At 35.7% G+C, this 18,089-nt stretch overlaps 1 protein-coding gene across 3 annotated transcripts; it reads left to right on the top strand.

Moving 5' to 3' along the window:
• Positions 1–270: 270 nt before the first annotated feature.
• On the top strand, positions 271–17,883 carry LOC116260370 (serine/threonine-protein kinase BLUS1). 3 transcript variants are annotated; one of them, XM_031638673.2, is made up of 21 exons: positions 271–533; positions 2,427–3,033; positions 5,220–5,474; positions 8,419–8,543; positions 8,700–8,744; positions 8,831–8,912; positions 9,018–9,086; positions 9,163–9,333; positions 9,468–9,533; positions 10,853–10,921; positions 11,059–11,196; positions 11,528–11,598; positions 11,892–12,170; positions 12,442–12,533; positions 12,636–12,718; positions 13,879–13,998; positions 14,101–14,143; positions 14,257–14,303; positions 14,857–14,918; positions 14,995–15,046; positions 17,550–17,883. In XM_031638673.2, the coding sequence occupies exons 2-21, from the start codon at positions 2,866–2,868 to the stop codon at positions 17,598–17,600; spliced, it is 2,088 nt and encodes a 695-aa protein (XP_031494533.1). In that variant the 5' UTR covers positions 271–533; positions 2,427–2,865; the 3' UTR covers positions 17,601–17,883. The 3 variants fall into 3 exon arrangements, with proteins under 3 accessions (XP_031494533.1, XP_031494530.1, XP_031494531.1); XM_031638670.2 differs by having other exon boundaries at positions 272–533; positions 11,053–11,196; XM_031638671.2 differs by lacking the exon at positions 271–533 and adding an exon at positions 535–675 and having other exon boundaries at positions 11,053–11,196.
• The last annotated feature ends 206 nt before the right edge of the window (positions 17,884–18,089 follow it).

Raw genomic sequence — 18,089 nt, 5'->3', positions numbered from 1 at the left:
TGGCTTGTTGTAGCCATGTGTCCAATTCGATTCCTTAAAAAAAAAATGCTATCTAGAAGAATAGTGTTGATCATAATATGAATAATTAATAAGGCTATTATGGAAGTTGATTAGTGAATCCGTTTTTCTTTCTCTCCTCTCTTCTACACCAAATCAGCTTCAATTTATCTGACTGCCCACGGGCGGGACCCACAAAACCACTGGCGAAGACAAAAAAGACTGCGGGCCCCACGTCGTCGCTTCTCTCCCAGTCTCCCTCTCGCTCATTCTCTCTTCCTCTGCTCCTTCGGATCCCTATATCTTCTGAGGATCGTCCCTATCTCTCTCTTTGCATTCCTCTATCTCTCTCTTCCTTTCTCTGATCGGCAGGAGATTCAGAGAGTTAATTAGGCCTCTCCGATTCTTTGGAATCAGAATCATTTGCGGAAGATCGGTCTGGAGATAGGGGTTTCTTCTCGGAGTTGCTGGAGTTCTCTGAGAGTTCGCTTCCAGAGGCTACCGGTTGATAGCTTTGTTCCTTTTCCTTGTCTCGGGTAAGGGAGCTATCCAGTTAGATACCCCTTCGAGCTAATATGTGGTCGGCTGGTTCAATTTTTTGTTGGTGTCTGATGCGGCTTAGCCAGTCGAACGGTTTTTTGATGTTCTCGGGCGATCGGGGGTCAGAGTTTCTGTGATGTGAGCAAATTTGAGTGTTCGTTTTGTTTTTTGTTGTTCTTTATGTGTTTTTGTCTCTTTTTTAGTTTAAAAATGTAGTGCTTTCTGGTTCAGGTTTGAACGTTTGGTGGTCTTGGGGAGCTCTGGGCATAGGAAAATTTTGATTTTGGAAGTTCCATGGTACTAGGGGTTATGTGTATAGACTGGAAAAAAGGCACGGGGTCTATACTTTTTCCCTACCACCCATCGGACTGGATTTTCTTAGTATCTTTGATTTTACCTTCGAATATAAAGTTGCCTCCAATTTCCGCAGTGTTTCCGTTACTTTGTTCTCCTAAAATTAAACTCCAAACAGTCAGTTTGGTGCCTTTCTGTGAAAATTGTGCACATTTTTACTGTCCCTTCCTTGATGTAATCTGGTTGGTTCTGCCTGATCCTCGTTGCTGATCAAAGAGGAATAGTTTCACAATGTTTTGTAATATGAAAAAGTCTTCTACGTTGTTTCCAGAATAACGTTTTTTCCCCCCTGCAACAGCCTCCTTTACTGGTATGCAAAAAAAATCGGAGTTATGTTCATTGATTAATCTTCTCCTCCTTTGACATTGATGCGCTGATTAATATTTTTTTGCAGTAATGCAGATACCTTATTACTTTCCACTCGTGGAAGTTCCATTTTTGTGTCAGTCTTAAACGTAGGAACCGATAAAGTCTTGCCTTTGATATTATTCAGCTGGAGACTGATTTCCAGCTGCCTTAAGGCATGGTCAAGAACCATGGATGATATTTTTAGAAATTGTCCTTCTGATCTTTGTATTGTCTTTTGTTATCCTCTTAGATTCAAGATATGAAGTTCAAAGTTGAGAACAATTGGGAGTTATTTTTTCTTACTATTCAAGGAAACCAACTTATATTGTACGAATTATATCTTAACATGTTGACATTTTGTCATGTTTCTGCCAACCGTGAAGTCACATGATGAATGTGGTGCATCATTTGCTTCTTGATGCTCATGCCCAGCTTGTACCATATAACCTTGTTGTACTTCTTCCGTTCTATCATAAACAGTTTCAGCAAGAGTGTTAAAATGTCCTTTCACAACAGAGAGAGTGTGTGTGTGTTCATTAAATCCAAATGTCACTGATTTTGTTGCTAAGATTATAACCTATTTCTGTGATTCTTGATCTACTTGTCATTGTGCTCTTTGTTGCTTTCTATTTAATGCTCATGTTCGTTCTAGATGCCTTCTACGTAATGGTTCTCTAGTATGTTTTCTGTTTAACGATTTCTACTTGAACTGACACCAGGAATAGGATACAGTGAGTTGTAACTGGGAACAAATTCTACACTCGTTATGCGAGTGCAACGAACGTAAAAAAAGGATCCATTGCTACTGCTAACATCATTTCACCTTTGCTGGACAAAGAAATTTATCTTTGTTTTTGTAAAGTTGTCAGTGTTCCTTGCCTGACTTCGATGAAATATTTCAATGGACTCTTACTTGCAAGCGTATTGAGCAAATGAACTCTTGGATAATATCATGGTTTTTCTCTTGATATTTTAGCATTCTAGGTTTAGACAGTTCATTAAATATTTGTGTTTTAGTTTTAATAGGGTTGTGGCTCTTACTATCTGATCCATGTCTCTCTCTGTCTCTCTCTTTTTCTCTAGCATCTCCATACATTGTTTGACATTTGATATCCTTGGTGATTATTAGTCTAATTACAAATGCTGTTTGGCATAATGTTGACTTATCATGCTATTTTTTCATCCAGATATCATGCTTGTTAAACTTGTACCCTCTGTAATCATTTGCTGCCGAATGTTTTGTTCTCCGGGGTAGTACCAAAAGAGCGTTTTGGTCAGCATCTCAACATCACTTAGAATTGAGTGTGTTCATCTGGCTCCTTTTTCCTGCATAAAAACTCAAATAAGCAAGTGTAAATCAGAACCTTTATTTGATCTTCCTACCTAGGAGTCTGAAACTTTGGGGTTTTGTAGTACAGCCACCCGCCCCAAGTATGATAAGACAATAACGTATTTAGTTTCAGCAACTTTACTTCGCACAAATGTTATTCTGGGGAGCATCCTTGGTCTTTCTGGAAGAGCCTGTCTATTACTTGGCTTATATCATCCATAAAGGTGAACGTTGTAATGTTTTCCATCCCGTACTGGAGTATTGAGTGCATTGATGACTTGTGACAAGCAACAACCATGGAACATGCACCTGAGAAGAAATTTCCAGTCAGTTCAAAAGATTACAAACTATATGAAGAAGTTGGTGAAGGTGTCAGTGCGACAGTATACAGGGCTCTTTGTGTTCCACTTAATGAAATAGTTGCTATCAAGGTTTTGGACCTGGAGAAGTGCAATAATGACCTGGTATGCTTTTTCAATTAAATAATATTATGATAATTGCATTTCAAGTAATTTAGAAATTGTGAGTTTGGCACCTCAATGCCTGTTTGTAATGACAAAGGTCAATACTTTTTGAAGGAAGTAACTTTTAGTTCTTGGCTACTGTATATGCTTACTATATTTCTTTCTAGTTGGATTGTAAATAAACCTTGGGCCATAAAAATTTCAGTTGTTGGTAGATCATCACACAGCAACCTGAGTAAGAGGGCCTTTTCTTTGATGAAACGTCTACATCTTTTGGCTATGCATAAATACATATATTATGCTGTACCTAGGCTGATTGAAAATTCTTGCTGGAGTAGTCTTGCTCCCGAAATCACTTTGTTTCACCTTGTAGGTGTGAATTTCAGAGATTATGCATCATTAGTATGCTTTTTATCATCTTGATTTTCTCATCACTAATGTGTTACTTCATTGCTTATACTTCTCATTCTTGGTCTTCAATTATGGTGGGAGACAATGCTCCTACTTTTTCCTCCTTATAATTTGACTTATTGCTGATGCTTCTCATTCCTGTTTATGTGACATTAATAACAAAAAATGACAAACAGTATAACCATGACCAAGAATGTCATATTTTGTTATGTTTAATAGCTGTAATAGTTTTGTAAGATTTCATTTATTTATTCTTGTTTCTATCATGCTTGTGAGATGGGAACTGAATCAGGGCAGGCTGTAGGTAATTACAACTAGTTGATTTCAAATTCTAGACAATTTAGGCAGTGAACACTAATAGGAAGTAGTATTGGAAATCATTAGGAAGCAATACATGAAATTAGGTAAACAACCATCACACGAATGGGTAGACATGAATAGGAAGCTGAGGGAGTAATTCAGAAGTACATGAAATTAGATTGGTAGCCATCACAAGAACGAGCATTCTTCTCAAGGATCTCTCAGTTCCTGAACTTTGAAAGTATTATTCATGAGGGGACTAAGATTCCTTGTCCATTGGATCAGGATTCTTCAAGGAATGAGGATTCACAGCCACTAGATGAGCGTCTTTGGTCATTTAGAGTATCATTCACAGGGTTCTTTCTCATATTTAGTAGTTTTTGGATTAGAAAATGGTTGAATTTTGTTCTGCTTCTAAAAACATGATTTGAATGTGAGTTGGTGGTTGCTGACTATTGATGGCTCGTGTCAGTCTACTTATGAACTTTTTTTTTTAATCGAGTATTTTGCTTCTGCTTCATGAATGGAGATGACATACATCTGCTTGATGTCAAACTTCAATGCTGAAACTGTAAATTCATTTCTACCAACTGGATCTAGTTATGTTCTTTTAGGAAATGGCATATGGTCAATCTTGGTCATTTCTGCACATATCTTGATCTTTGAGCACATCTTTAAGTCTAACAATTTCACTGAACTAGGCAAATGGGAACAAACATGCTAAAAGAAGAGCAGAACAAACTTCTTTTTCTAGAGTGCTTTTTTATTGAAGTATCAGTATTACTATTACCCTATCAATGGCATTGACTCGTTCTACTGATCACATAGTGCATTGAGTAATAATAGAAAGAAATATGCAAAAAGAAGGGCATGAAGAAGTTCACTTTTGTGTGGCTAGGAAGTGGTTAGTCCCAAGGAGGATTTAGTGTTGCCTTGCATGAGTAGCTGGTAATTGATGAATATAGCTATGGAACAAGGGAAAGCAATGCTAGTTCTATGGGCTTTATACTCGGATGTGAGGGGCATAGACAAGCATTGACCCCTCAAACTCCCGGGTGATGAATCAGAAGGAGAAGGCCCCTTGTTTATGATGGATAGAGGAGGGTTGATATGTCTCAATGTCTGTTACAGTATACCTCCATAGGAGGGCGACTGGCTAGTTGGATCAGCTTATCACCCTGATGCATGCTCGTTCAGCGCAGCACCAGCTTAACTTCTTCACTGGGACAAAAAATACCAATGAACCTATACCAGGAGCAGTTCATCTGTTTCATGAAGAAGAACCAGTGAGGACTTAGTTCAGTACTTTGATATAGGCATTAGTCAATGTCTCGTTAACACACACACACACACACACACACATTGATTGATCTTTTCCGTTGCATTTTTCATTTGTCCCATTTGGCCAAAATATTTACTGCAGGCGTCTTAGGTGCTAAGATCTATTGTTTAGGCTAACACCATCTATTGTACAGGATGGAATTCGACGTGAAGTGCAGACTATGAGTTTGACAGATCATCCTAATCTCCTAAAAGCACATTGCTCTTTCACGAATGACCATAGCCTTTGGGTTGTAATGCCTTATATGGCTGGAGGCTCTTGTCTTCATATAATGAAATCTGCTTATGCGGAAGGGTTTGAAGAACCTGTTATTGCAACATTATTACGTGAAGTGCTTAAAGCTCTCGTTTATCTTCATAGTCATGGGCACATTCATCGGGATGTTAAGGTAATAGTTTTGATTTAGGGTGTCTATTATGTTCCATCTAGCATGAAGTGTGTGCTTTTCTAATCATAACGCATGTGATACAATTTTGTTACCAAATGATTTATCTGCCATTTTACTAGCAGGGAATTAAGGTTTAGAGCTCAGAAACTTCTGTCAGGATGACAGACAAATGTAACACACTAACTATTATGCCTGGGCACCGGGCCCAGGCCTGGCAAAACCGGCCCGGCTTGGCCCGATTTTTATTATTTTTATTTAATAATAATATATATTTTTTTATTATTAAAAATATATTTTATATTCAAAAATTTTTATTTTATATTTAAAAAAATATTTTTTTTATTTTAATCGGGCCGGGCTGAGCCGGTCTGGCCCGATGCCCAAGTCTACTAACTATGGCTATAGACAAAGGGTAGTATATGTTGCAACACATGAATGAGAACTGGGATGGACCAGTCATGGTCTCTAGCAGTTCTTGATGGTGGAGGATTAACTGATTAAGTCCATAATGTTTTATCCATGTGAAAAGCGTAAATTTTAAGTTCATATAACCTGCAACTGAATTACAAAAATTGCCATGCATATAAGGATAGAAATAAAATAAGCAAAAACGAATATATCTGTTGTCTCCATACAAAATGAGTAAAAGGTCTTCTCATTTCCTTACTAAACATGATTTCTTAATTTGGTCTTTGAGTATTTATGGCTAGCATTTAATAAGCTCTTTGATAATGGTTTTGATTTGAGGACTTGAATATTAATTGTTGCTTGGTCCAATTTATTTCACATATCTGAAGCTCAGATAGGGTGGATGACAGGTTGGGTACTCAATGACTTATACTTACCAGTTTTCCATCCCAATCAGGGCTAAGCTAAGGCAGGAAAAGTAAAACTGTGCTCGTTTGAAATTAGCCTAAGACATCGTAGCAAGCAGCCTGTTCAGTCTCGGGTGGACTAACCTCCATATTGAGTCCAAACTCACCCTTTTGAGTTGCTGCAGATGGATTATTCATTTTTTTTTAAGACCATGAAGACCTCTCGGGTCTGCTAAATGATTAACTCATGCATTGAACAGTGATTTTCATAATTCATATTTTTTATAGAAGCCTCCTTCCGATATACGTTTTACCCAATGTCACAGATATCGCGACATTTTCAAAAATATCATGATATTAATTCCAAAAATAAGAAAAAAAAGGGGAAAAAATCGTGATATTTTGAAAAATTGGGAATTTTTTTTATCAGGTTATTATCGCGATTTTTTCATTTTTCTATTTATAGCATTGATATTATCATAGATTCAAATATAAACTTAAACTAAATTATTTTCGTCATTTTATTATCATTAAAACATTCCTTTTATTATTGTTATATAGTTTTATTTATGTTTTCCTATTAGTTTCTCATTTATTTCACTTATACCTAATTTTTTTACTTTTAAAATTTTTCTGAGTTTTTCCTGAGATTTTCTCAAAAAATACAATTTTGCCATTAAAAACCCGAGAATGATATTTGTGGCAATGGTTTTCCCCCTTGCCACAGGAAACACGTCTTTCTGAAAAAAAAATGCATATAATACGCAAAAAATAAGTCGGCCGTATAAAACGTGAAAAAAGCATGTCTTTTTTAAAAAAAAGCCAGAAAATAAAAAATGTGAAAAAAATGCGTATTATACACTTTCTTTTCTAGTTTTTTCGTTTTTTTTAATTTTTTTATAATTTTCAGGATTTATTAAATGTTTACAATTTTTTAAAAATTTGCCGAGATTTTCCCGAGATATACAACTTTGCCGTATTATACTCGAGAAATTCCTCGCTATATAATACCCGTACACGATATATGTGACAATGATTTTGCCTAATATAATATTATAAATAGAAGCCCTTCTCTCTCTCTCTCTCCCTCCAAACTTTTAGTCTTTCTACTTGAAGAAAGCTTCCCCTGTGCCATATTTATTGTGGTGCTTCTTCATTTTACTTAGTTCTATGTCTATATGTTTAAAGAAGTGAATACTTCCTTAAAACTATAAATAACGGTCTGAAACTTTACACTGCATATGTGCATGGGTGTCAATAACAATGGTGCCACTTGTTGGGATTTGATGTGAAAGTTAGACTGGCCTATTGGCTGGCATCAGCCATGGTTTAAAAGCATAGCCTGGTTAATATTGCGCTGAGACTTCCCGTGCTGATCAATTGTTTAATTCTTGCCCATCTTTTTCAAGAATCCAGGAGGAATCATTACTCCCTCGATGAGCATCCTTTCCGCAACACTTGATGCATGAGAACTTGTTTCTATCTTTAGCTAAAATTTCCATAACGAATTCAGTTAGGTCCCATATCTAGGTGGGTTTAGGACTACTATTATCAGAAGTAGTGAACGTCTGTAGATGGAACAGTTGATAACTGAAAGCATCCATGTATTCATGCTCATATATCATCAGTTACCTGTTTCACGTCCTGGACATATGCCCTTGAAGTCAATTTAATTTATTTGAAACTAAGTCACGTAGGTACGGTGTGCGGGTATGATACAGATATGGGTATAGAGATGCGGGTATGGGTACAACAATTTTAGAAAATTTGGTTACGGGGGTACGACAAAGTGTATATATATATATATATATATATATATATATATATATATGTATGTATGTATTATATATAATAGTCTACAAAAATTCTCAAAATTGGTGAAAAATGAGAGGAAAATATAGAATCTTGGTGGAAGGGAACACAAAAGAAGGGAAAAAAATCAAAATTAAAGAACAAAATTAAGTTTGAAAATATAATCTTTTATGTTTTAAAATACAGCCGTACCCAAATACCCATGTTGCTGTATCCACATCTGACAAGGGTACTTAGGCAAATCACACGTACTTATGTGACTTAGCTTTGGAACTGTGTAATGATATTTTCTAGTGTAATCTAATTGTGACTTTCAGGCAGGGAATATTTTACTTGATGGCAACGGTGCTGTAAAGCTAGCGGATTTTGGAGTTTCAGCTTGCATGTTTGATACTGGTGATAGGCAACGGTCACGGAATACTTTTGTAGGAACTCCATGCTGGTGCTTTCTTTGTCCCTTTCTTATATCTGTCTTGCTGTTTTCTAAAGTAATTCATTTGTTGTTTTTTTGCATAATGTATTACAGTTACATATGCAACATTGATAGTTGTTTTGGTAACTAAATGCATCTGTTTCTATTCATGTCGCCATTTGACAGGATGGCTCCTGAGGTAATGCAACAACTACATGGCTATGATTTTAAGTAAGTAGAGGAAATGAAGTTGTATGTTTATTTGAAGAACCGAAAAGGTCTCAAAACTTGCTTCTTTCTATTGTTGTTGTAAACAGGGCAGACATTTGGTCTTTTGGAATAACAGCTTTAGAGCTTGCTCATGGTCATGCACCTTTTTCTAAATATCCCCCAATGAAGGTTTTTGTCGATACTTTGGCTTCTGACTTGGAATCATTTGGTGAAATTTCCCTTTTTTTCACTATCCTTAAAATAAAAGAAATGTTTTTCCTTCGTGTGCTGTAGGTGTTACTTATGACCTTGCAAAATGCACCTCCAGGACTTGACTATGAACGAGACAAAAGATTTTCAAAGGTATGAGGACTGTTCTACTGGAATTTTTTATGAGCCTAATACTGGTCATGCTGTTGAAAGCTTTACTTTGTTGCAGTCTTTTAAAGAAATGGTATCTGCCTGCTTAGTAAAGGATCCAAGGAAGCGTCCATCATCTGAGAAGCTTTTAAAGCATCACTTCTTTAAACATGGGCGATCTAATGAGTATTTGGCAAAGACGATTCTTGATGGTCTTGCTCCCCTTGGTGATCGATTTAGGACATTAAAGGTCAGGGTCAACCAATGATTCTATTAGGAATATCTGAGTTTGTTTGTTCCTTGGCATGATATGTCCAACCATTTCATCTCTATTATTTGTTTTTTCTTTTTTCTTTTCCCTTGCCCTTTTGTTTCTCTTCTCAGGCAAAGGAGGCTGACTTTCTTGTCAATAATAAGATCCGCTATGGAGATAAAGAGCAAATGTCACAGGTAAGAAACTAGCCCTTTTTCTTTCAAGTTTAATTGCCTCTGTACAATCAAACCCTTATGAGCATTGGTTAATCTTAGTCATCATAGGAATCTTATTAACATGGACATAAGGTTAACTATTTGAAGCTTTTGGCAAATGCATGTTGGTTGCCCTTGTAGATTTTTAAGCAGTGTCATGAATCTCTGTTTTAAGAAGCTCAAAAAGATGTGAAATAAAGAAAAATCATAAACATTGCAACATTTTGAAAAAAGAACCAACATAAAAATATTGTATTTTTTTTTTGAAGTTTTTTAACTTCATGTTTTTTGTTATATTTGAATTTTTATGTTTTTTAATGCCTAATAAATTTTATACCAATGTCTATTAATAGTAAAAACTTAAATTTTATAAATTTTCTGTTTCTTAATAATTTTTGACCTTTTGAGTTCACGAGAAAAACAAACTTCCTGTTTAATACCTGAGAAAAACCTTTCGGATAAGAAACCAAGAACGATATTTATGACAATTTTTTGAAGTCAGCCTCCTAATTAGCCTTTGGTAGTATGTTTTCTTTTTTTTTGCCATTTTTTGAAGAATTATCTGATCATTTGTAACCATTTCACTGGACTTCTTTACACATAAGATGCAGTATTTTACAAATTCAGCTTTGTGGCAACTAATATCTACCTTACGCAAATGAACTTTATCTTTTGGGCCTTGATATGAAATCGTGCTGACGGGCTATATATTATACTTTATCATCTTACAGAAAGTTTTGAGCTGGAAGCCGCAAAAGGGATTGATTCAATAGCGCTAATAAGTGTATTTTATTGACATGGACATATCCCTGAAGATCATATAGAAACCTTATCACTCACTAGGCATAGATTGGAGGAACATGAAACTCATATCTTAGTGGATATTGGCTGGAGTGTCGGATGTTTGGTAATTTAGATTGCATATGTATAGGTGCATGTCTGTGAACACAATATACTTCATCTCTTATTTTGTGATGTATCATGTATGTGGATCATAGCTTCCTCCCTGGATAAAACATCAGTTGTTTGTCAAACATCTCGTTTTTAGAATAGGTTTCCTTGGCATATGCAATTACCACTGTTTTGTTTCACCTTGAAATGTGTAGTTTTTTAATTCTAGCAGACTTGATTTTATATTTGTGTGTGTGTATGTGTGTGTTTATATAATGTCCTCAAAGATTCCATGCCGCAGAATATTTGTTTTATCTTGCAATTTTGGAAACTAAATTGTTTGCCTATTGGCAAATTTTTTTTGGGTATGTCAAAGCATAATAGATTATCTGTTTTCTTTTCTTCTGCAGCACGAATATATTCGTGGAATTAGTGGATGGAATTTTAATCTGGAAGATTTGAAAAATCAAGCTGCCATTGTGAGGACCTTTCTTTTCATCTGAGTTCCGACATTTGAAGTAGTTCTTATCACTATGAATCTTACTTTCCCTGGCAATGGTGAATAAGGCTGATTTTTACCCCTCCTGCTCCATAATCTCTTATAATGTAGATGCAGGACCCTGATGATGTTTCTAGTGTGAATGATTTGGATATGAATGTAAACACAAAGGAGATGTTTAATGACCAAGATGATGGGGGGAGTGCATTGTCTTCCGAGAGCAAAGACGATATCAGGGATACTGCTTCAAAAGAGGTATGAGTTTGGGAGATTACGCTGAAGATGGTCATAAATATTAGTATGTGTGAAAAGCAGCCTCCTCTGAGCATCTGTGTTATGAAATTATGGTGTAGTTCCTTCAAATTTCTTTAATTCTTTTATTCAGTTCTTAAACAGCAATACCTTTTGGGCTGAAAGCAAGTAATTGAGATTGTATGAGATGTCGACTAGTTCTCACTTCTCATTTAAAAGTGCTTATACTGAATTCCATATTGCTTTTCTACATTTTCTTTTTAGGTTCTGATCGCCTTTATCTTCAAGTGCATTCCTTGATCTCTTTTTTTTTTTCTTGGTTTTTCTTACCTAGGAGGGTGGTCGTAATCTACTCAGACACAGCTCTCTGCCTTCTTTTCCTCTTCGGCCTCTTCAGGCACTCAAGTGCGTTTCTGTTTCTGCTCTGAGATATTATTGGTTGGATACAATTTTTTGCTTCATTAAAGTAATGAAGATACAATTTTTTTACTTTTCTATTCATTTGGTACCAATTATCAAGTTTTGGTGTGTATGAAACTTTGTGTTTTAGTAGAATTAGTTGTATATTTCATAATTGGCTACCTCATTCACTGTGTACACTTATGAATATTATGGGAACCAGTAAATTACTAAATTATGCTTTATGATAGCTCAATTCAACAGTTTTTGAAGTAATTTTAAATCATTATTGGGTGCAGAGGGTATTTTGATATTTCTGAAGATGAGGTGAATACAAGCAGTCCTTCTTGGAAAGAAGATGGTGAGTCTTATCCAGAGCAACTGTTTCAGATACAAAGGACGCAAGCTGTAGAAGAGCAAGAAATTAGGGAGTGTGATGATGACAACCTTGAAAGAAATTGCACTTCATCAAGAAACACTGGCTTTATTCCTGGACAGGGTCAAAGATTCTTGAGTGGTTCACTTATTCCAGAACGTGTTTATGCCCAAACTAAAGGTGGCACTGGAGATGGAGAAAGGTAGTTAAGATGCATTTCTAACTTTTCTGGACAGTTTAGTAATGTGGTCTTCCTAGTATAGTGACTAATGTCATTAAGTTTGTTGACTATTATGGAAGTCTGGACCATCTGATTTGGTATCCAAATTGTTCTCATGTTTTTCCTTCTAACATTCAAGTTCTCAAAATTGAGGACTTGAGTTGGTATTCAGTTCAATCATCTTATGCATATCCTACTATTAAAATTCATTATTTTTGTATTGACAATCCATGAAAATTTTGGAAAAATGAAGGGAGCACATACAACTGAGAAAACCACCTGAGCGAAATTTTAGTGGTCCTTTGCTCCAGCGCCACAAGCGAAATGGGGATATCCAGCAAGCAGGTAATTTTTGTGTCGAGTCTTAGTATTTGCCCATTTCCATAGCCATTTTTGTGCTAATAGATATTTCAATCTCTCTCATCTTAATCAATATGGTTGTTCCAGCAAGCTTGCAGTCACTGGGAGATACATCTGAAGGAACGGTTGTACAGCATAAGGGGCGTTTCAAGGTCACATCAGCTGAGAAGGTATGCTGGATTGTAGCTTCCTGTGTTAACCATGAACCCTTAAACTGCATCCTTGAGGATTTGGTCTTTGACAAAGCAATTGTTTGTTTCTAGCATGGTAGTGAATGCAGAATGCACTGGCAAAATTATGCATTTCAATTTTCGTTTCTGTTTTGCATGATTTGGCAATGAGAAGCATTAATTATCTAGAACTACATGAAATTATGGACATGCAGGTTAGATGTTTTGAGAGTTGGAAATTTCATTATAAGCTTTAAGAAAATACAAAAGCAAGGACTGATGTCCACCAGGGATGACTAGAATCTCATTTCTCAGTTGATATTTAAAATACCCAATCAAAGATTAAGCAATGATGCCATTCAGCAATGCAGTTGAGGCACCCAAACATTGGTCTTAGTAGTTTGCTACGGTCAAACATGCAGATTTGCCATATAATTGGAGTAATGTTTGCCACCATTTCTGGATAGAAAAGATCTGCTGTTCTCATTGCTGCAGGACCCAAGAAGAGATCTCTGCTGTAGGATTCTTCTTGAGTTTGAATGTGCAAGTCAGGCTACCCTGTTCTGAACTTTAACTTAGCAAACTTACAGTTCCAAAATATGGCAGGGTGGGTCCTGTCTTATGTCATCAGTTCACCAACTTCCTTGACCTTCCCACATGTAAAGAACATGTAGTACCCTGATGCAGAAATACATAACAAATTCATAATAGCTTAGTATGGAGATGGAGGCTAGAGCCTTTCCAAGTTCTACTCATCTCACTTGCATTAGCTACCCTTGCACCTAGTAACTTACTATACTTAATGGTAGTGGTAGGGCGTAATCCTGCAATTAAGAGTCGAACCCACACACGCACCCTTCTAGCACACTGTCAAGCCAAAATTCCCCCCCACCGAGAGTGATCTCATTACTAGTGCAACCCTAATCTGTTAGCAAAAGAGTATATAAAGCTATACGTATTGGATCCTCTAGGGGATCTGACCCATTATTAATAAGAACTATTTGTAAAGGACCCCCCACTAACAAGGTAATTTCCCTAAGCTAACACTTAAGCTCTAGGTTCAATGCTCTAGTGACTTACATGTCTCACATGTACTTATTACTTTTCATGTTTATCATGTGGTCATTGCAGTCACTCTTTTTTTTTTTTTACTTGTATAGGCTATCACATTAACGAATTCCCTGCTTAATTCTACTTCTGGGTCTCCAAGCTCTGCCACCATATTATCATCAATTCTTCCATCTCTGCAAAATATTTTGCATCACAACACATTGCAAAGGGTACGTCATAGCAAAATTTACCTGATATTATATGCATTAGAGTTGTTTGAGTCTTAACTTTTTGGTGCTATTTTTCTCTTCTTTTTTTTTTTCTGCTTGCAGGACCAGATAATTAAATTGCTTAAGTGTGTGGAGCGGAGTTCAGGTACTAGTGATAGCTGACAGTTGTTATTTTTGTTTCGATAGTTAACAGAAACTCTAGGTCCTAGTTAACAGAAAAGCTAGGTCTCATAATCCAATTTTTTACTGCATGAACAGGAAATCTGTCTGATACTGCTCTAGTCAATGCCAGTGACATCCCAATGGTGTGTTCATGCTCTATCCACCTGTTAATTTCTAACTCTTTTTGCTTTATATTAACCTCTTATAAATATTTTATTAGTAAGCTCATTTTGGCATGAGAGATGGGTCTTAGCTATTACTTGGACTGGAAAACTAAGTTACAAATACTATATATAGGTAAACTAGTTGTGGTTCTTTGTGACCATGCCTACAATCTGAGGGCTACCTCTGTGAACATGTCATGAAACCTCATGGACGTGGGCAAGTCTGTGGTCTGCCAATTCGAACCATTCTCACATATTTGTTTCTTTGATGAACTTGGATTCTTTATTTTTCTTAATATTTTTTTGTTATTGGCAATGGCATGGCACTAGTGTAATGATCTTGAGCCGCATTGTGGTATCATGTAATCATTCAGCAGCAATCTGGTGAAACAATCCATTATCATAATTATTATTTGTTTCTTTTTCATCGAACTGTTGCATAAGTCTGGAGTTATCCACGACAAACTCCAAACATGTTACTCAAACCTAAAGTCGTGCAAGATTGCTGACTTAGAGTCCATTTGATTTGCAGGCCCCTTCAACTTTTGGTAGAGAAAAGGAATTGCAGTCACAGGTGATTCAACTACAACAAAGGTATGAATGTTCCATAAATAGGCATTATCATTTCTGTTGGGCATATGATAAGATTAATAGTTTATCGTGGTTTCAGAATTGGTGGTCTTGCTGAAGAGTTGCAAAAGTTGAAGATGAAAAATGCTCAGGTAGAAAATCCTTGTAGCCTTAGAGTCTTAAACATAAAATCAAGATCTTCTTGCTTTACTTCTCTGTTTGCTTTTATGAAGAAGACATAGTTTTGAGCTGCCAAATACTGAATTTTCAACTGTAAATAGTTTCCGCTAATCAAGTTTTTCTGCTAAAAAAAATTACCTGCATGAAACTGTCAATCATTAATATTATCCAATATTTGGCTCCAGAATATGCTTGTAAAATACCCTTTTGATATAAACAAAGTGACATGGTCCAAGAGATTTGTGAACCAGGTGTATATATAATTATATATATATATATTATTCTCAATGATGGTGCTTTAGAATGGTAGATTCTTGTTTCATGGAAAAGTCTGAGGTCATAATTTTGGATGTAACTACGTACATGAATTTTCGTGATTTGGAACATGTTTATAGTTTGCTTTAAGTTGATTACAAACATATGTTTTATCATGTGCTTTAATTATTTTTCTCCACCATCTCCTATTTCTTCACGATTTCATGCTTAAGGAGGCTTTGCATAAACCAGCGTGCAAGACTTGTTCTTCTGGGGTCAAAGATGATGGTATGGTTAGGCTGTAATATGATTAGTTAAGGGGAATGTTGTAAAATGTGGTGTAAGTGTAACCATTGACCATTCAGTTAGGTCTGAAATGAGATGCACACTAAAATGTGATGTATTGTAATAATAAAATTTTTTGTTAATAAGCAATTTAATTACAGAAAAGGTCAGAACTTAGAAGATTTCAGAAAAAATGCATAAAAACTAAAAAGACATTACATTATAAGCTTTAACTGCAGATTAAGCCATAATTTTCACGTTAGTATACTTAAATTGCATAAAACGTAGAATATATAATAAATGTTATAGTTTAAGTGCTACAAAGAGTGCACAGTTTCATAGAGATGATTAAAATAAAACAAAGTTAAATTATTCTTAACACTTAAATGGATATTAAATAAGAGCTAATATATTTAAGACAATTGGGTTGGAGAAAATCCGACAGCTCCAGTCGTATACTTAAAAGATGTTTTCACTTAATCTAAATATGCTAATGTGTTCATGGCCACTTATTTATTACCACACATGCTTTAATGAACTTTTTATTTTTTTATCATTAGGTGTTTTTGTCCAAGAGTTGTTGAACTTTTGATGGCTTAAAAGGAAAATCTAAACCTTAAAGCTAGCTGATTTAATATGTATTTGCTGCTAACTCTTGGTAGGATCACGTCTACAAAGTTAGAATTGCAAAAGAGCATATAAAGTTATGTTTTCTATATTGTATAGTTGTCTTCATGGCATAACTTGTCTGGGTTATACCAATTCCTCTATTAAATAAATAAACCTTAGTACGTAAAACTTACTCTTGTAACCTGAAGCTCTATTTTTTTCTCTCTCTTATTTATTTTGGGTTGGGTGGGGGAGGTGTGAGGTGTCTTGGAAACTAGAAGCAGGCTCCCACATAACGAAATCACCAAAGGCTTAATTTGTTTCTTAAAGTTTTTTTTATCTTTTTACTTTAAACCGTAAAATTATCTCTCATGTCTCACTGAACATTCGGCATTAAGGAATGTTTGTGATTTGAAGTTTCTTTTAGGTCACATTTGTGTGTTTCAAAGACGTAAAAATAAGAGAAGCAATATTGTGCCAAAATGTAAGATACCGGAGTATGTGAGTTCCATGTGATACAGGCATACAGCATCTTAGCCCCCATTTTCAAGCTTGTATCATATCTGTTTCCCTGTAGTTATGGTATGTAGTATTGTATGATACGTCATGATATTTGCAACATTGGTTAAAGTGCTCCTGATGTGAACCTCGGAAGTGTGATATTACTTCCTTGTTCTGTCAAAGGTTGATGTTGAAGATCATTGTCTGTTAAAGGTTCTTCTCAAGGCTTGCATGAGATGAATTGGGAGCAGTATATACTGTAAAGAGTTAATATGCCAAATTGCTTCATTTTATAATGTTGGAGAGAGGGTGAAATGTTATAAAATATTACTTTCACATTATATATATGGAATTTTCTGTAGAATAGCATGTCATTAAACTCAGGAATACTGGAGAAAAGCTATAGATTTGAGAAAGATAATGCATATCATATTATGTCCACAATATTCTCATTTTGGATTTTTCATGACCATAGAGAAAAAGATATATGGGAGCTAGTTCCTTATGAAATTGTAGGTTTCTGAAACCCTGGTGCTAGATGCATTTTCTTTGTTTTTACTCAAATCCTTAAGTTAAAACACCATCACATCTAGTTATCTTCAAGTTTTCTTACCTGGCCGTTAGCGTTAGTGTCTGGTTTACTGCTAGCCTCTCAAATTCCTTTTGGAAGCAAAATAACTGTCACATTTATATGCGTGCTGCACACACACCTCTACTGTCCATCTCTTCACTATTAGAATGGAAGATTGAAATGTGGTGATCCTTTTTAATTTTTAGATGAACCCAATAATAATTCTCTCTCTACGATTCCTTTTCTTTTACCAGTTGGAAAGGCAATTGAGTGTTTCATCAAATGTGGAAGATGATAGGCTATAGTATGAGGGCACAAGAACCTTTTTATCAAACCCCAAGCAACAGAGGCGTTGATGCTCCAACCTTGAGGACTATTGCAGATGTGTACATTCCATGATTCTGCTTCTGTATTCTCCATGTATTTTGTATAAAAATAACTCTTATGGGTGAGGTCTTTTTGTCCAATTTTGCGAGGGTTCGTGAAGTCCTGGAACATTCCATATTGTAATCTTATTTATTATCTTAATGATGATATAGTGGAGTAGCTGTCAAACACATGCTGCTCAATTTAGAATGTCTTGCAAAATCATGGTTTTCAATATTCTACGTGGGGTTGAATGGATCTTCTCCCTCTGGCGTCCCTCCAAGCACTGATTAGTCACTTAGATGTGGAGGTGGGGGTGGAGGTGGCGTATTATCAGAAGGCTAATGCAGATTTCAGTTAATGCCAAGATAAGGCAATTGTAACACAGGTATCAATCAGATTATATTCTTGAAGGTAATTATTATATT

Source organism: Nymphaea colorata, chromosome 9 (assembly GCF_008831285.2).
Source record: "Nymphaea colorata isolate Beijing-Zhang1983 chromosome 9, ASM883128v2, whole genome shotgun sequence".
NCBI classification, from domain to species: domain Eukaryota; kingdom Viridiplantae; phylum Streptophyta; class Magnoliopsida; order Nymphaeales; family Nymphaeaceae; genus Nymphaea; species Nymphaea colorata.
This window is presented reverse-complemented; position numbering and strand designations above follow the sequence as displayed.